The 20,512-nt window shown below is 34.3% G+C and overlaps 1 protein-coding gene across 1 annotated transcript in view; it reads right to left on the reverse strand.

The window, feature by feature from the left end:
* Positions 1-2,407: 2,407 nt before the first annotated feature.
* Positions 2,408-20,512, reverse strand: part of Las (lipoyl synthase, mitochondrial) — a 54,593-nt gene continuing 36,488 nt past the window's right edge. Inside the window, exons 4-7 of the mRNA XM_089099536.1 lie at positions 14,591-14,805; positions 10,698-10,856; positions 9,535-9,650; positions 2,408-2,738 (exon numbers count right to left, since the gene is read on the reverse strand). Of these exons, the coding sequence (XP_088955662.1) occupies positions 2,497-2,738; positions 9,535-9,650; positions 10,698-10,856; positions 14,591-14,805 (732 nt within the window). The 3' untranslated portion in view covers positions 2,408-2,496. The remainder of the gene's footprint in view (positions 2,739-9,534; positions 9,651-10,697; positions 10,857-14,590; positions 14,806-20,512) is intronic.

Genomic DNA, 20,512 nt, shown 5'->3' on the forward strand with positions numbered 1-20,512 from the left:
CGAGGCTTCTCTTATCAAAAATTATACTTAGTTAGGCAAGGATTTGAGGTCTTATGAATTCTAATAGCGGAAACGCTGCAAGAGGTGAAGCTGTGCAAGAGATGTCTTTTCTACGGAGATAAAAGTAAGTGGAAGTCCTTGTTATGGCCGTTATTGATCACGTAGCCCGGTGGCTTCAAATATAACAGGCAAATATACATAGCCGTTTACCCGAGACTTTTTTTTTTTTTAGAGATTTTGCTATCTCAAAACGATATTTGGTTTCGATTTGAAACTTTATATATTTTAATAGCGCAAACGCAATATACCTTACACTAGATGTAAAGGCATGCCTAGAAAAATGCACAGTGACCCTTCTCATGATCAGTAATTTACTAACATTTAGGTATGTCCTGATGCTTCTGACAATTTTCTTTAAGCATTTAAGTTATTTAATATTAACTTACGTTACTTATAGTGGCATCACGGAGCCCGGTGGCTTCAAATATAACAGTCAAATATATAACATAGCCGTTTAGCCGAGACTTTTTTTTAGAGATATTCCTGTCTCAAAACGATACTTGGTTACGATTTGAAACTGTATTTATTTTAATAGCGCAAACGCAGTATACTTTACACTAGATGTAAAGGCATGCCTATAAAAATGCACACTGACCCTTCACATGATCAGTAATTTACTAACATTTAGGTATGTCCTGATGCTTCTGACATTTTTTTTTAAGCATTCAAGTTATTTAATATTAACTTACGTTACGTATAGTGGCATCACGAGCCCGGTGGCTTCAAATATAACAGTCAAATATATAACATAGCCGTTTAGCCGAGACTTTTTTTTTATAGATTTTCCTGTCTCAAAACGACATGCAAAATACTTCGGGTCAAGTTATCAATTTGGACTCAGTAGATAATAAGAAAGATCTGGGTGTAGCTGTTGATAAACAGCTTAAATTTCACTGTCACAGGTCTCTAAGGCTAATCGAGCACTTGGTCTGATCAAACGAACAATTTCTTCTCACCATCCATTGGTAATTAAAAAATAGTACACCACTCTTGTTCGCCCTCATCTGGAGTTTGGTTACCCAATCAGCAACTCTTCATATAAAAGTGACATTACATTATTAGAAGGAGTTCAAAGGAGATCTACTAAATTATCGGCTCCACATAAAGATATTGTATACCCTGACCGCTTGAAGAAACTTAACCTCCCCTCATTAGTTTACCGACACCAAAGGGGGGGGGGGTGTAATTGTATGAAGAATTTCACAATATTTCACAATAATATGATAAACCTGTTATTCAGCTCTACATTATATTCTTCAACAAGAGGTCTTTCATTAAAGCTGCAAAGGAAACAAATAAAAAGACGAGAAGTACAGAACTTTTTTCTATCTGAGCAGTGCCAGTCTGGAACAGTCTTTTTGATTCTACTGTTTCAACTTCCTCTATAAATTCTTTTAAAAAGGCTGTTGATTTTGAGTGGGCAAGTGTCGAGTGGAAATATCACTGGAATGCTCCTGTGATATTCAGATAACATCATTTCCAACCCAGCGAGAACTACAGGAGGTTATAGCCACCTTAACTCGCTGGCAAGTGCCATTTAAGGTAATTAAAAAAATTAAAATCGTGGAATGGAGACTCAAGCTATGATCAAGAAATAAAGGCTTTCTAGGAAAAGCTTGTGAACGTATTTTCCAAATTTATTAGATTCTCCTCAAGAAATTCCTGTCTATTACTAATATTTTGACTTTTCCATAGTAAAACATAAACGTAAAATTTTCAAATTTACGTTATGCAATTTGATATATAACGTAAAATTTACAATTTTACGGAATGCAAGTTTATGCATAACGTAAAATTTTAAGTAGAGCTCTAGTCCGCTTAGCACTGCCTAAGCTAAAGACACAATATGCTCCGTAATATTTCCTAACGTAACGTAAAGTCTGAAGCTACGCTGGTGTGAAAGGTTCTCAGACGTAGGATGAACCAACCATTATACTATACTAACACAGTTAGTATACTATACTAACGCGCGGTGAACATATGTTGCATTACATACAGAATAATACTATAATAACATTGTACTAATACAGACAATTTGTTACATAAACACTAACACCAAAATGTGACACTAACAGTTTTATTAGCAACACTAGTCATGCTTGCCTCAGGCCAGGTTTTGACAAAGATGCCGTGATTAACATTGATTTTCTGACATAAGAAAGAATTAAAGCGAAAAATCAATACAGCCAATCCAATTACACTAGAAAATCCTGGGAAGTAAGCATGTAAGAAAGTTATAAACACATTATAATTAGCAATACTACACTAGTGCCATATTACAAGAAACGCGTACTACTATAGCCGTAATACTAACCCTGCTTACCTCAAGTTGAGTTTTGGCAGTGGATCAACGATTTATATATGTATTTTCTAACAGAAATACAATGTAGAGTGGGAACTCAATGCAGCTAATTAATTTACAACAATAAATCCTATTCACTCATTCAAGCTTATTTTCTTTTTCTTCTCAACAATGTTCTTCAAGAAAAATTCACCAGCTTTATAAGAACTACGAACCAGAGGTCCACTCGCAACATAGAGAAAGCCCATATTTTTTCCTTCTATCTCGTATTCAAGAAATTGTTCAGGGGTTACATATTCTTGTACTTTCAGATGACGTCTTGTTGGTTGCATATACTGACCAAGGGTTAAACAATCCACATTGTTTCCGCGCAAATCTGTAAAAAATTCTAATAAATAACAAGGTGACAGAAGACATAACATAGCCAGAATATTACACACCATATTTAAATTTTTCATTATCTGTAAATAGAAAAAAGGCTTCTTTACTTCAAAGTAGAACTGGCCGTCCTTTATAAAGTAATAAGGCAGGGTTTTTCATCCTAAAAATTAGGTCGATGAAAAAAGTATTATGTGCATTCTTTTTTAGATGAAGTACCGAGGAAACCAAAAATGGAAACCACATCTTTAAATTGGTTAAGAGGAAACTTACATAAGGATATCCGTCTTCAACAATTAGGAAACCCCAGGACTCAATTATCCACCAAGAAGATCTTCAATTTTCAATGTTGCTCTGTCTTTACAAACGCCCATCAGTTTAAAAAATAAAGAACGTGTGTTCAAGATCAGCAGAAAATGAGCGAAAAAATCCCAGGGAAACCCCAGGACTCAATTTTTCACGAAAAAGATCTTCAATTTTTAATGTTGCTCTATCTTTACAAACGCCCATCAGTTTGAAAAATAAAGAATGTGTGTTAAAATCAGCAGAAAATGATCAAAAAAATTATATCAACCTAAAGCTGTAGAAAGTGCAGCTTTGCCAATTGCTGTAGCAGAAGTAAAATACAGCCGTTAGTTGGCAGTAAACTGGGTAAAAATCCAGTGATTGGTTGAGAAAATGTAGGTTAATCCTAACACCTTGTTAACAAATAGGAATTGGAAAAAATTGAATGCATCATGAAATAGCTAAACTCTAAGGTAGGCATTAATTTGCTTATTATTAAAAGTATTCAACCCTTCAAAGTACTAATTGTTGAATTGCCTATAAGAACATCTTTTTGGAAAGACCAATTATCCTATTTTGGCACATTTATCCCTTCCAAATATTTATTCCAAAGTATTACTTTTATTGCATAGCTTGGATCACATAAAGTACAAATATTAGATTTATTGTTTCACTTTAAACTAATGAAAGTAGTAAATGCATGACACATTCAAGTATAACAAAGACAGGCTAAAATCTCTTTTTGGCTAGTCTAATTTGGCTAGCGGTAGATACAAGATAAATAATTCTCCAATGGAAGATAAATATTAAATATTTCAATACAAGAATTCAATGCTTAGTTATGCCAAATAACAACAACAAAAAATCTATGAAAAGGATTTACGGATTATTTAAAACAAACATCATATCGAAAAAGGAAAATATAGAATATAGAATCTAGAATCTAGATTCTAGATTCTAGATATAGATTCTAGAATAGAATATAGAATCTTCAGGGAATGTTGAGCGGTGGTCAAAATAAAAGATTTAAACACGGGAAGAGGGGGGATACAGGAGGAATATTCTCCGGTATATCTCAAGTGGCCGACATTTTCCTCAGGCAACGTGTGCTAGCCAATGTGTCTGTCTTAGGTAACCAATTTGTAGTAATACCACCCTCCCCCACCCAAAAAAACACTACGACCCAAAATGAAAAAACGTCAGTTTTTTCACTCTTAGCTTAGTCTTTTATTTAAAACTTTTCTTTATCTTATTATGTCTGGCCTAGGATAATCCTCAGCTCCTTTAAGATTCTTTTGCAGCATTTCGGCACTTAATGAATGATTTAGTGCAATATTGATATATACCAAAAAAATTATAAAACGGAAAAAGTGTAGTGTATAGTTTATCACGACGCAGGTGTGCTTATAGGTTCCAATTGCTAAAGAAAAAATATTTAGGTATAATAAGTATATAAGTATAATAAATGTCTATCAAACAGTTCGTGGTAACGAACTGTAAGTAAGGAGCGACCCGGCTCAATGGTAACCAAAACTCTAGAAAACGGGATTTTAATACCAATAGATACATCAAAAGAATCAAATTTTAATACTGATTTCAAATATATAAGTTTCATCAAGTTTAGTCCTACCCATTAAAAGTTAGGCGCCTGATAAAATTTGGCTGATTTTCGAAAAAAAAGGGGGAAAGACCCCCTATAAGTTAAAGAACCTTAATAAAAATCACACCATCATATTCAGCGTATCAGAGAACCCTACTATAGAGGTTTCAAGCTCCTATCTACAAAAATGTGGAAGTTTGTATTTTTTGCCAGAAGAAAGATCACGGATGCGTGTTTATTTGCTTTTTTTTCCAGGGGTGATCGTATCGACCCAGTGGTCCTAGAAATTCGTGGGAGGGCTCATGGGAACGGAAATGAAAAGTTCTAGTGCCCTTTTTAAGTGACCAAAAAAATGGAGGGATACTAGGCCCCTTCCCACGCTAATTTTTTTCCCAAAGCCAGGCGATCAAAATTTTGAGATAGCCATTTTGTTCGGCATAGTCGAAAATATTATAAATATGTCTTTTAGGATGACTTAATCCCCCGAAATCCCCGGGGGGAGGGCTGAAAGTTATGAACTTTACCCAATGTTAACATATAGTATTGGTTATTGGGAAGTATACAGACGTTTTCAGGGGGAAATTTTTAGGGTAGTGGGGGATGGGCGGGTCGGTGGTTATGTGGGAGGATCTTTCTATGACGGAGGTTTTCACGGGGGAAGGGACATTGCTATGAAGGGGGCACCAGATTTCCCAGCATTATTCAAAAAAAAGATCAGAAATTAAATATAAAAAAACAAGTTTTTCAACTGAAAATAAGGGGCAACATCAAAACTTAAAACAAACAGAAAGTATTACGTATATGATTGGTTTCACCCCATAGTCAATACCTCGCTCTTTAAGCCAAAGATTTTTTAGTACTTTCATAAGAGCTATTTATTCTAAATAATGGTCTTTGTGATTAAGGGGTCATTTTTAAAGGATTGGAACAAAATTCGAACTTTAGCTTAAAGAGCGAGGTATTGACAAGGAGGCGAACCCCCTAATATACGTATTAAAAATATATGAATATATAATTTCGTTACGTAAGTTAATTCGTAAGTTACGTATAGGCTATTTATTACTAATAAAAAAGGTTCGTAAATAAAATTAAACAAGTTTCGAGAAAGCCATTTAACCAAATAAAGGTTAAATTAATATGCAAATTTTGTTTTAATTATTCATGTACGGTGAGCCAAAATCGAAACCTGCATTAATTCAAAAACGTTCAAAAATTAAATTAGAAAAAAACAAGTTTTTTCAACTGGAAGTAAGGAACGACGTTAAAACTTAAAACGAACAGAAATTATTCCGTATATGAATGCGGCTGTCCCCTCCTCAACGCCTCGCTCTTTACGCTAAAGTTGGACTTTCTGACAACTCTATTTTTTAAAATAATAAAAAACTTTAGCGTAAAGAGCGAGGCGTTAAGGAGGGGACAGCCGCTTTCATATACGGAATAATTTCTGGTTTTTTTTTAAGTTTTAACGTCGTTCCTTACTTTCAGTTAAAAAAACTTGTTTTTTTTTATTTAATAACAAGTCCAAGTTTGGTCTCATTAAAGTGATTAAATTCACCAAAGAAACATGTTTAAATCTCCTGGAAGTTAGGCGTCTGCTTTCTAAAAAGTATATCTTTCTAAAAATCAAAATTCAATCAAACTTCAAATTGAATTCTAAAAATTAAATTCTGCTTTCTAAAAATTAAATTCAAGATGCAATTGGGTTTTTGTAGGACACATTATTTTTATAAAATAATTTGATCGAACTTCGGTGTTTCAGACAATAAGACCCTAAAGAATTTCCCGTAAAAATGTGTCCATGATAAGAAAATTAAATTGACTGAAAATAATTCTTAATTTACCATAATAATTTGAAGTTTGAAAACTTCCAAATCCACCCGTCTTTTTTAAAAACTAATTTATTCTTAGTGAAATTTCTGGTATTTCAGGCAATACAAACTACAAGTAAATTAACTTTTCCCCCAATATTAACCATTATTTTATTAATTTAAATTAATTAAAACTAATTGATTTAAATTAATAAATTTTTATTTAATTAAAATTTATTAATTAAAAAAAAATTGTTGTGTTCGGCAGAATTTATGGCATTTCAAAGAATACAACTTTCAGGTTTGTGTTCTTAACTTTTGATCAGTTGTGTTTTTGATGGACAGTCTAGATAAAAACTTAATTCAACTAAAAAGTTAAAACAGGGGCTGATGAAGGTTGTCTCTGTAAAGAGTAGAAATCACAAATCATCGAATGCATGGTTGTCTAGTATTTCAGACAACAAAAAAGCTAAATATTATTCGGCGAAATTGCTGGAACAAGAAAAAATGTGATTACGCTCCTGAGCTTTACAGAAAGATCTACAGAAGGAAAGCTTTCTAATCAATAAGCCGTTCCTCGACCAAAGAATCCGACTACGACAAAAGTCAAAAAGAGGGCGACAGAAATACTTCAATGTCACAGTAAAAGTACACATTGAAAATCGGAAAGGAAAATCCACTCATTGGTAGACAATCAACCATATTCTACGTCACAGTCAGATATGACAATAAAAATCAGCGATACATATTCAATACAATAATCCACAAAAAGGCACAGTCGATCATATTTTAGTTCACAATATCACAATATGTCACCCCAATAACCACCATTAAAAATTCAAAAAGAAAACCCACTCAACGGTACACGATTGACCATGTCCTTGCTCGATATCACAACATCAGAATACAAACTAGCAAAAAAAAAAAAAAAAAAAAAAAATTAAACAAACGACCTAGTTCTTTTCACAATAAAACCATCATTCCAAAAAAAGAAAAAAAACTCCCTGTAACACAATTGCCCCAATTCTAGTTCAAGATAACAGTATGGATTCATTTGTACAAGTTCTCCATCGTCACTAGTTACACAACTTTTCTAATCAATTTATACGATCAATTTTTTTGAATTGAAGTTGCCATCAATCCATGGCTAATTGGAGAAAAAACCCAAGACAGATAGTCTGAGTGGAGAGGCACAGGTGGCATAAGCCTTTTTCAGGAATGTATAACAATGATGACATTTTCACTTGTTGATAGCCTCAACTGCTCCAACTAGTCATTGAACTTAAGGGACAAGATTTATGTCTAAAAGACGAAAATCAAGATGTCTTAAAAAATCTAAGAAGAATTATTTTTATTTCGTTATTTTTTATAAAATGTAAAGTTTTATTACAAGTACTTACAATTCTTGATGATAATGAAGACAAGAGGGAGGAGTCTTGTTCAAACTAATTTTTTGGTAACAGAGGACTGTTCTAGGGTGAAATGCAAAGCTAACACAAGTGAGTGTCATCGCAGAATTATAGCATAGGTTATCTTAAACAGATATTCAATAGAGGCGGGCATTTTCAAAGCTGGTGACGTAAAAAGTCTGTAATCTTTTGTTGTGCACATTATTTGTAGAAGGGAGTTTATAAAAGAAATATTAATGCTATTTCACAATTTAAGTGTTATTTTTTTTTTACTATAGCTAAAAACAATAAATTATTTAGCAGCTATACTTTTTTTTGTTAAACCAAGATTTACAAAAGTTGTACGTAACGCTTCTTGAATAAAAGCAGCTGGTATCCTCGAAGAGGTGAATAATATTTATTTACACTCCACGGTAGACTGATCTGGAGGCTTTCATATTGACGTATCTTCCTCCAGCGATTATTGCCCACCAGAAGACGGTATCTCGAACTTTACGAATCACTGATCGTGTATGACAAACTAGTAAAATTATTTGAATATTGAATAATATTGTTCTGAGGCAAAATGTCGAAAAAGCAGATACCAAAAGAGACCCCAAGGGGTAATCAAGTTAAAAGAAGAAGATGATCAGAATGATAGATGGCAGCACGTTTCTGAATAGTAGTGGACCAAACAGAAGTCTGTAGTTTTAGTTTTATGCATTATCTGTGAGAGAAAATTTATAAAGGATTATTAGAATCACTTCACAGTTCAAGGTTTAAGGGCGTTTGAAACCAAAAATGTCATTTTTCGAGTCTCAGTAAAGTCAGTCTCAAAGACAAAGGGCCTAATAGTAGATTTTCCCAGCACCACAGGGAGCTTCCGAAGCAATTTTGGTAAAAATTAATATTTAAATGTGCCAACAATTCAAAGCCAACGAGAGGCTCATTAAAAACTAAAAAAAAAAAATACTCTCTTACTAATTTAACAATTAGTTAAAATAATTTAACAATTAGCTTAACAGCAAATCATTGTCAATTCAATGCACATATATCATAAATAATACATCCTGTATTATTTATGATATATATGTCGATACAGGATAATACATCCTGTATCGACAAAGACTTCAATCAAGGCGGTTAGCACAACAGAAAACTTTCAAAGTTGTCAAATTATTCAATGGTACTTATTTTGAGCCAATATTTAATGTTTTCCAATCAGGTATGCTAGAATATTTTTAGGAAATGTACTGTCCTGAACTTTAAAAAGAAAATTCTGCTCCATTTAATAACAAAGACAAAATTCACACTTTCTAATGATGCAAGTTTCGTTAAACTGAATATCTTTATCTCTTGGCACAAAAGCGGGGAGAGGTTAAAAGAATTTCCCAGAAAACCAGTTTCGGCTTTTAGTTTTTTTGTCGTTTATTCAGGTTTCTGTCCTTGATTTTGGTCTTATTGATTTCAGTTTTTCATTGATTTCAGTTTTTTGAAATATTGATTTCAGGTTTTTGTCAGTTATTCAGAGCTGTTATAAAAGCATTACTAGGAATGGCAAAACAATTCTGAATAGTTTGGCCACACCAACTAAATAACTTTATAAAGAATGAGATAGGGTTATCCTTTATGGTATCGAATGGCCTTAAAACAGTTTTTTTTCTCATTAGAGTAGCTAAAAAAGTGAATTATCCAGTGTATGCCCTGACTTACCTTCCATAGTCTTCCTAACCTGATCTTGAGTTTCACCAAGTCCGAGCATAATCGAAGTTTTTGTGACTAGATTAGGCTCAGCTTCCTTAGCAAAGCGAAGAACCTCCAAAGACTGTCTGTAATAGAGAACAAAAAGTGTTATCAAATCGCAAAGAAAAAATAGAAGGTAAACTTGACTACAAAAACAACTCTTTACATTAAGGGAAAGACAGAGACGAAAGTAAGTGAGAAAAAGAAGGAAGAGCGAGAGAGAGAAAGAGAGAGAGAGGGATAGAGAAAAAGTGACAGTAGTAGAAGTAGAGAGAGACAGAAAGGGCGAAAATTTAGCTGAGCATAAAGTAAAATAGCCATACAAAAAAAATATATACAAGAAAGAATAATGTGAGAAAAGAAATAAAACACCAAGATAACAATTTTCGACATACAGTACAAGTGATCTAAAATTCAAATAATAGCACAAAGTAAAATAGCTGTGCAGAAAAAAATATACAAGAAAGAATAATGTGAGAAAAGAAATAAAAAACCAAGATAACAATTTTCAACATACAGTACAAGTGATCTAAAATGCAAATAATAGCATAAAGTAAAATAGCTGTACAGAAAAAAATATACAAGAAAGAATAATGTGAGAAAAGAAATAAAAAACCAAGATAACAATTTTTGACATAGAGTACAAGTGATCTAAAATTAAAATAATAGCATAAAGTAAAATAGCTGTACTGAAAAAAACATACAAGAAAGAATAATGTGAGAAAAGAAATAAAAAACCAAGATAAAAATTTTCGACATATAGTACAAGTGATCTAAAATTCAAATAATGGCATAAAGTAAAATAGCTGTACAGAAAAAAACATACAAGAAAGAATAATGTGAGAAAAGAAATAAAAAACCAAGATAACAATTTTCGACATAGAGTACAAGGGATCTAAAATTTATACACTTTTTCATTCGAGTAACAATCAATAAAAACAAAATTCAGAGAAGAATAAAAAATGAATCAAAAAAGGTCTATTTGACAATTAGAGTGATGTACCAGTTTAACAGTCTACTGCCAAAGTAATATTATTTCCTGGACAGAGAGAAGCAAGTTTGACTCTTCTGTTTGATAAGTCATTAATAACCAATAACAATTATTATAAGATTATAATTATTATAAAACTTGCCTATATTTTGCCCTGGGATCTCTCACAAGCCTAGTCAGGTCTTCTACCGTCTCTATGTTATGGGCGAATACATCTAGTCCTGACTCAGCTACTGTTTTGATACATTCTTTATCTCCTCTAAAATCAGGAGTTAAGCATTCCACGAGCAAAGACGGGGACCTAAAAAAAGAAACAATATTAGAAATGTTTTATGGATTTTGTTTTAAGGGTTATTTTTATGTCCCAAGAGATATTATAGATTTGACGTCATTCCCATTACCGAACAGTTTTTTTTATATAGGCTACACGCTTCGTATATATGGCGATCTGAAATAAACTAAATATCTTTGGTTAGCCTCAATCGGCCGAAATACGAGAACAAAACCTGAATCGATGTTTAGATCTCTAAAATCAATGTCTTCGCTCCATTCTTTTTACGCGTCCCAACTCGGACTTTGGCTAAAGAAAGAGCAACAAAAAGAGAAGTCCAATAACAGTTCCCCTAAAACCCCTTTCCCATTTCCCCTGAGATTAGCCCACACAAACAAGTTTATAAAAAGAAAATAATTCATGACAACACAACGTCGTCAGAGGCCAACACGGCCGTGTCAGTTTCGCAGCAAGCTGGGTCAGTTTCTTGCCTATTATTGACCTTGGAGGTTTACCATTTCTTGAGCGCTTTGGCACAAACAGTTCAGAAACATAATTATAAGAAAATAATTCACAGTAACATAACATCGTCTAAACAACAGTATCAATTTCCCAGAAAGTGAAATTGTTCCTTGTTGTTCTTAGCTATTTTTGGAATTGGGGAGCCACCATTCCTTGATCCCCTCCAGACAGACAGTTTTGAACTGTAGTTCCCAGAGTTTTCAAGCACGGCTATATCTGTGCACAATGATAAGACTAAAACAATACTTTTTGTGACAGGCAGGACTGAACCATAGAATCTCTGTTATAAAGCCATGGTTAGAAACAACCTACCCTTAAAAATCACTATCATTCACTATCAAATCACAATCACTATCACTATCGTAAAAATACCCATAAAAATGCGACAAAACTGGATGGACACGATATCCTTACAAATAAATGTTTTCCCGGCAAAAAAGTGACTTTCCTTGTTGTTCAAGGCGGGGGGCTGTACTTTTCTTGAACAGAGTTTTGAAAATGAATATTCAAATGATGTGAATATTCCAATATTCACGTTGGCAATGAGCGTTGACCTTAGGTGCTTCCTTAATAAACAGTATTTTTTTTACCATGAGGTTACAAGCTTCCTAATTTTGTTAATAAATAAAATATTTGTTTATTTTTATTATTTATTTTCATTTATTCCATTAAATATGAATATTCCAATGATGTGAATATTCGAATATTCACGTTGGCAATGAGCGTTGAGCGTGCTTCCTTAATGAACAGTATTTTTTTTACCATAAGGTTACAAGTTATCTCATTTTGTTAATAAATAAAATATTTATTTATTTTTATTTATTCCAATATATATGAATGCTCCAATGATGCACGTTTCGACTCTATCCAACGACAACTTGGAGGGGTTTCAGGCTCTTTTTCAGAATTCATGTAAATTTATTTTTAAAATAACATTTTACGGTACTGCTGCGTTATGCGGGCATCGCTATATGCTGTATCACAGAAACCAGTCACGAAACCCTTCAAACTGCAATTTCATTAGCAGACAACGGTTGACTTGCTAGATAAATTGATGACAAAGCGTGGTTTTAATGAAGTGTTTGATTTTAGAGTTTAATCAGAATTTTCAGATTATAATAGTTAGCTCCAGGATTTGTTCAGTATTTTTAAGTTTATTTATTAGGTAAAAAAAAAAGAAGCGTGGTTTCTCAATATTTAAACGATTGTTTTTTGGGGTTTAGGGGGGAAAAAGGTACCTAGGTTTGGTTACGTATTTAGTATATGATATACTTTAATCCCCCCCACCCCCTAATGTGCAAATATATAGCCCAAATTTGTTTCTAACTATTATATATTCATTCTATTTTATTTCATTTCATTAGCATTAACCAAACTTGACTTCTTCGCGGTGCCCGCATAATAAACCAGTACCCATTTTACTATCAAAACTCTGCAAAATAATAGTTACCATTCCTGAGTCAGCTAGAAATGACTATTTTTCTCACTCGACAGATTTTTCTTTTTATATTCAGATTTTTTGTTACCTTAGGCCATGGTTTATTCTTTACTCCGTTTCAGCTACTGCTGCAACAATGATGATGTTGACGGCTGAGATAATTTCTCATCATAGTCAAAAATATGTTTGATTTTAGTTTATTCAAGGCTTTGACTAAGAAATACGTGTTCAGCTTTACTTTCCTGAGAAACTTTCAAAGAAATACGGCGAATAGTGTTGAGAAATTAAATGTTGAAGCTGTTTCCTATACAGAGAAAAAATATATTCAATATAGGATACTTTATTTTCTTATGCAGAAAATGATTACTATGGTAATCATTACTATGATTACCATAGTAACAATCATTACAATCATTAATATGGTAATGATTACTATGATTACTATGGTAGCAAAATTTAATGCACAACAGCACAATAGCACACAATACCCTCCACGTTCACCAGACAGCACACCCCTAGGCTTCTTTTTATCGGGAGACCTAAAGGGCAAAGTCTACGCCCCGAAACTTGGAACAGTGGTTCAATTGAGGGCAACCATTAAACATGAATGTTCGAATACCCCATAAAGGGAATTGTTCCACGATGTGTGCCATTTCATCGCTTCACAGTATCAGCAGTGTCTGGAGCTGAATGGTCAAAAGTTTGTGAACATGCAATAACAAAACAATAGAATGATATTTGTAAATTTTTTCACATGCTGAAAATTACTTCAATTATAATAAACCACAAATTTACAATTATTTAGGATGTGTATTGATTTTTTTTGTGGGGGACCCTTTTTTTGGGGGGGGGGAGGAGAGGGAAGAATTTTATCAACTAATTAATTTAATAATTTAAATAAGAATTACCCGGGAATGTGGCAAAATTTAGGAACACAGGGGGGCCCGGACCCCGAGCCCCTCCCCTCCATTCCTCTGCCTCCAGGAGATATATAGATTTCAGTTACACAAGCACAATGACCATGATTTTTGTTCTTTCAACAAAAATCATGAATTAAATTCCGAATTAAATAATTCAGAATTTAATTAATTATTAAATTCTAATTAATTAATCATTCTAATTAATTAGTTAATTATTACTAATTAGTTAATTAATTCTAATCAATTAATTATTAAAATCTAATTAATTAATAATTAAATTCAGAATTTAATGAATTAAATAATTCTGAATTAAATAAATAAATGAAGATTAGAGTAGAGCAACTTTTCATGTACAACAAAACAAACACTGTTAATCAATGAAAACGAATATGCCTTATGACACAATTAAGCCCAATACCTTTTATAAAAAAAGGATAAATCAAGCGGCTACATCTTGTCATAATATAATAAGAATAACAAAAACAACTTGAAACTACAAAGTCCCAACGTGTTTCTTTAGTACACTGAAAAACTGAACCTTCATCAGTGCACTCACGAATTGGTAGTGGTAGGGAGTTCCATATATTTGGTCCCATTTGGCGAAGGCTAAAGCTGTTTCTAGTTATGGGTCGTAAACCCAATGAAAAACATGATCTATGAAATATGGGGTAATTATGATATTGCGAATCTGTCGTAAAAATTGTAGAAAATCTTGATGGAAGTTGATCAAAAGCAAAATACGGCAAATAGAAATCAGATGGACCTGATTTATAGAAAATATACCGAAAGACCCGTATAAGTGTCCTACTGAAGCTGAACGATCATGAATGAATAGAAATAATTTTTAATGTCAATAATACAACCAGAACATGAAGTATGTTTACCTCTGTTTCAATTCTTTAACCGTTTGAGCGAAGTGGTTAGAACCTTGATCCGATAGATCATCCCTATCAACAGAGGTCAGAACAACGTAGTCAAGTCCCCAAGCAGCTATGGCTGTGGCTGTGTTCACCGGTTCGTTTGGATCAAGTGCAGGAGGGGCCTTGGACGTTTTCACTGAGCAAAAACGGCAACCACGGGTGCAAGTGTCTCCCATAAGCTAATAATAAATAAACAATTTAATAAAAAAGTCAAAATAGCTAAAATAAGTTAAGATTAAGAAATAACTAAATATCCAGAAACTGAGCTTGTGAGCGATGCAAAGAGAAAAAACTAAAAAAGAAACATTAAATAACAGAAAACAAATAAAAATAAAGACGATCATAAGCAGCGCAATCGCGCTGCTTAAGTAAAGAACGATGTTGGTGCAATGTATATTTTTTTTCCATACCAAGGCCCTTCGTATCGAAGGAGTTTGCGTAGAAACTTCGAAAAGGGCTCATTCGATTGGAAATTGGAGTGGCTTGTGCCCTTTTTAATAGTCGAAAGTGATTGGATGGCAACTAACACCCCTTCCACTGCCCACCATTTTCCCAAACACATCAAATCAAAATTATGGGATAGCCATTTTGGTCGGCATAGTTGATTTTCAGATACAAATTATATCTTTGAGTAGGTCACTCCCCCACAGTCCTCGGGGCATAGGTTTTTAGCTATGCCCTGAGGGCATATAATAACAATGTTGGTACAGTGTACTAATTATTAATTTTTTCCTTTGGAGCAGGGCACTTCGTATCGAAGAATTTGTCATAGAAACTTCGAAAAGAGCTCATTTAATTGGAAATTGCAGTGGCTTGTTCCTTTTTTAATAGTCAAAAGTGATTGAAAGGCAACCAACACCCATTCTACGCCCACCATTTCCTGAAACACATCCAATCAAAATTTTGAGATAGCCATTTTGTTCAGCGTAGTTAATTTCCAGATAGAAATTATGTTTTGAGGAGGACACTCCCCCACAGCCCTCAGGGCAAGGGTTCTTAGTTATGCCCTGGGGGCATATAAAGTTATTACAAAAAGCGTTGTCGTAGAAACTTCAAAAAAGACTCATTTGATTGGAAATTCAAAGGGCTAGTGCCCTTTTTCATAGTCGAATGTGATTGGAGGGCAACTAACACCCATCTCACGCCAAACTTTTCCCCAAACACATCCAATCAAAATTTTGAGATAGCCATTTTGTTCAGCGTAGTTGATTTCCAGATAGAAATTATGTTTTTGAGGATGACACTCCCGACAGCCCTCAGGGCAAGGGTTGTAAGTTATGCCCTGGGGGCATATAAGGTTTTTACAGAACGCGTTGTCGTAGAAACTTCAAAAAGGGCTCACTCGATTAGAAATTGAAATGGCTAGTGCCCTTTTTAATAGTCGAAAGTGATTGGAAGGCAACTAACACCCCTTCCGCACCCACCATTTCCCCAAACACAACCAATCAAAATTTTGAGATAGCCATTTTGTTCCAAGCATTTTAAAGTCCAGGAAATTATACCTCTGAGCAGGACAGTCCCCCCACAGTCTTCAGGGCAAGGGTTACAAGTTATGCCCTGGGGGCACATAGGGTTCTTATTGAAATCTTTGTCGTAAAAACTTGAAAAATGGCTCAATCGATTGAAATTTCAAAGGGCTAGTGCCCTTTTGAATAGTCGAAAGTGATTTGAGGGCAACTAACCCCCCTCTCACTCCTACCATTTCTCCACACACATTCAATAAAATTTTAGAGATAGCCATTTTTTAAACGTAATTGAAAGTTCTATAATTCGAGACTTCAAGGATGACAAATCCCTCAGAACCCCCATGGCAAGGTCTTAATTTATGCCCTGGGGGATATAAGGTTTTTAGAGACATAGTTGTAGTAAAAACTTCAAAAGGGCTCATTTAATTGGAAATTGAAAGAGCTAGTGCTTTTTTTAATAGTTGAAAGTGACTGGAGAGCAGCTAACGCTCCTCTCACGCCCACCATTTCCCCAAACACGTCTAATCAAAATTTTGAGATAGCCATTTTGTTTAACGTAGTTGAAAGTTCTGGAAATTAGGTTTTAGAGGCTGAAAACCACCCTAACAGCCTTTTGGGTAAGGGTTGTAATTTACGTCCTGGGGGCATATAAGGTGTTTATAGACAGCGATGTCGTAGAAAGTGATTGGAAGGCTTGACATTTTTCATAGGCAGCGCAATCGCGCTGCCTACATAAAGAACGACGTTTTCGATGACCAGAAGTTTTGGAAATTAGGTATTTGAAGATGACAACCCCTCCCCCCACAGCCCTCAGGGCAAAGGTTGTAAGTTATGCCCTGGGGGCATCCTTGAGTTATAATCTTTTTTGCCTGGGCATATAAGGTTTTTATAGAAAGCGTTGTCGTAGAAATTTCAAAAAGGGCTCATTCGATTGGAAATTGAGATGGTTTGTGCCCTTTTTAATAGTCGAAAGTGATTGGAAGGCAACTAACACCTATTCCACGCCCACCATTTCCCCAAACACATCCAATCAAAATTTTGAGATAGCCATTTAGCCAAATACTTAGAAAGTGTTTACATTTTGTTCAACGTAGTTGAAAGTTCTGGAAATTATACCTTCGAGCAGGACACTCCCCCACAGTCTTCAGGGCAAGGGTTATAAGTTATGCCCTGGGGACGTATAAGGTTTTCATTGAAAGCTTTGTCGTAGAAACTTCAAAAAGGGCTCATTCGATTAAAAATTGGAATGGTTAGTGCCCTTTTTATAGTCTAAAGTGATTGGAGGGCAAATAACCCCGCTCTTCCGCCCATCAGTGCTCCAAACATACCCTATCAAAATCTCGAGATAGGAATCTTGTTCGACGAAATGGAAATTTCTGGAAATCATGTCTTTGAGGATGACGACCGCTCCCCCTCAGACCCCTCAGGGCAAGGGTTACAAGTTATGTCCTGGTGGCATATAAGGTTTATATTGAAAGCTTTGTAGAAACTTGAAAAAGGGTGCATTCAATTGTTAATTCAAAGTGCTAGTGCCCTTTTTAATAGTGAAAAGTGATTGGAGGACAACTAGTCCCCCTCTCACGCCCACCTTTTCCCCAAACACATCCAATCAAAATTTTTAGATAGCCATTTTGTTCAACGCAGTTGAAAGTTTTGAAAATTAGGTCTTTAAGTATTACAACCTCCCCCCAGCCCTCAGGGCAAGGGTTGTAAGTTATGCCCTGGGGGCATATAAGGTTTTTTATAGAAAGCTTTGTCGTAGAAACTTCAAAAGGGGCTTATTTGATTGTAAATTGAAATGGCTAGTGCCATTTTTAATAGTTGAAAGTAATTGGAGGGCAACTAGTCCCCCTCTCACTCACCATTTTCCCAAACACATCCAATCAAAATTTTGAGATTTTCATTTTGTTCAACGCTGTTGAAAGTTCTGGAAATTAGGTCTTTGAGGATGACAGGGCCCCCCCCCCCCCACAACCCTCAGAGCAAAGGTTGTAAGTTATGCCGTGGGGCATATAAGACTTTTATAGAAAGTTTTGTTGTAGAAACTCCAAAAGGGCTCATTTGATTGGAAATTGATAGATAGATAGATTTATTTTCCATATACCAGTAAAATAATTACATAACAATCTACAAATCCCCACAAAGGCTCCATGGCCTGAAATGGCTAATTGAAAGGGCTAGAGCCCTTTTTAATAGTCAAAAGTGATTGAAGGGCAACTAGCCCCCCTCTCAAACCAATCATTTCCCCAAATACGTCCAATCAAAATTTTTAGATAGCCGTTTTGTTTGACGTAGTTGAAAGTTCTTGAAGTTAGGTCTTTGAGGATGAACCTCCCTCACAGCCCCCAGGGCAAGGGTTGTAAGTTATGCCTTGTGGGCATATAAGGTGTTTATAGAAAACGTTGTCGTAGAAACTCAAAAAGGGCTCATTCGATTGGAAATTGAAAGGGCTAGTGCCCTTTTTAATTGTCGAAAGTGATTGGAAGGCTTGACATTTTTATAGTAAAGATCGATCTGGGTACAATGTATTATTATTTTTTTTTTGTTTAGACCAGGGCACTTCGTATAGAAGGACTTGTCGTAGGAACTTCGAAAAGGGCTCATTCGATTGAAAATAGAAAGGACTACTGCCCTTTTTAATAATCGAAAGTGACTGGAGGGCAACTAGTCCCCCTCGCACGTGCACCCTCCCATTTGCCCATTATGTTTAAAAACTAAATTTTGCCTTAAGATTAAATCAAAATGCACTATTTTAATGCTAATTCCCAATAAGTCACCTCAGTAGTATCCCATGAACGACTGAGGGTATTATGTTCAAACTTTCGGGGCTACTTCTACTCTTAAAATTTAGCCAAATCAAAATAGCGTAAGTGTATCCAAGCTATCAAAGAAAGTAAACAGATTTTTTTGGCGAATGGTATCAAGTTTTCTATTTCAGCTCAACTATAGGAGGTATTAAACTAAATTAAAAGTACTATTTGTGTCCGGATATTTAAAAGTGTGTATGTTGTTAAAAATTGCTGAAAAATTTTCTCCAGCATACAAATAGCAGATCAAACTATAAAGTCTTAAAAAAGAAACGATTTAAGGCATCATTATCTTTATTCCTGAAAAGACTAAGGCATTATAAAACGAACAGAAATTAATTCAAAGACTTCTTTCACGGAACAAGTTTTTCAAAGAGAATAAAAGAAATCCATTAAACAAAAAATGAGCAAAAAATAAAATCCGATATTCTACCAAGCGTTAAACTACCACCAATCAGCATCGATAAATAAAAGAAAACTAAAAACGAACAGAAATTGCAATAAATACCTGAGACATACCCAAAATGAGCAGAAATTGAAATGAGTTGGGCTCAGAACCCCTATGCCTTCCCAAGATCAGAACATAATTTGCACTTTACTGAAAAAAACAAACAAATGAATGTGAATTGTCAGTTTAATATACATATACTGATATTTAGTATCAAAATATTAGTATTATTTGATTGATTAAAGTTATGAAAGTAAAAACATTTATATTTTTTTCAGTAAAGTGCATTTATTTAAGTGCAGTAATTTCTGATCGTTTTGGGCTTCATTTATTTATCGATGCTGATTTGTGGTAGTTTCACGCTTGGTAGATTATTTGATTTTATTTTTTGCTAATTTTTGGTTTAATTGAGTTCTTTACTTTTCTTTGAAAAACTTATTTTGTGAAAAAAGTTTTTTTTTAATTAATTACAGCAAAAGTAAGAATGAATTTCAGTCATTTAGCTTTATGAGCCAAGAAGATCTTAATTTATTTTCATGATTTAATCCACTTCCACAACCGACCAGTTCGAATCAAGGACGTAAGGCCCGGGAAAAAGCTCAATATTTTTACGATTTCTTCCGTTCCATTTGCATTTAATTCGCCAGTCTTTCTGTTATTCCAAAGTATTAATTATGGAAATAAATTAAAAAAAATGCTATCTCTTGAAATAGTAAAGAGATCTTTTAGTATATCCTTTTATCTTCTTTAAAAATGTAAATATGGGCAAGAACCGGCTTGGTCTTTAGCAGACCAAAGTGTCAGCATACGCAAAGAAATCTGTCTTCTTTACTCCTTGAAAATACTTCAAAAAATTGGTTTTTGTATTTGTGCCCAAGATCTTTCACAAGCATTTGGTCATAGCCAGCTTCTTTTTTTTTTATAGTTCTGATGTTAATCTTTCTACTACCAAGCTTCTTAAATTTTTATACTTAGATTATTTTCTTCAACTCAAATACGAGAAAGATACTATTATAAAGATGCAAAGAGGAGTAAGGCAAGGGGGGATGTTGTCTCCAACCCTTTTTTAGATTTGTGTTTTAATGCTTTGGCTATGATCTCGGGTAAATGCTCTTCAGGTTCCACTGATATTCCTTACCTTGCACACCCAGGCAGTTCAGATTAG

The sequence above is a fragment of the Artemia sp. Qi Xiang Cuo genome, chromosome 13 (assembly GCF_049724085.1).
Source record: "Artemia sp. Qi Xiang Cuo chromosome 13, ASM4972408v1, whole genome shotgun sequence".
NCBI lineage: Eukaryota > Metazoa > Arthropoda > Branchiopoda > Anostraca > Artemiidae > Artemia > Artemia sp. Qi Xiang Cuo.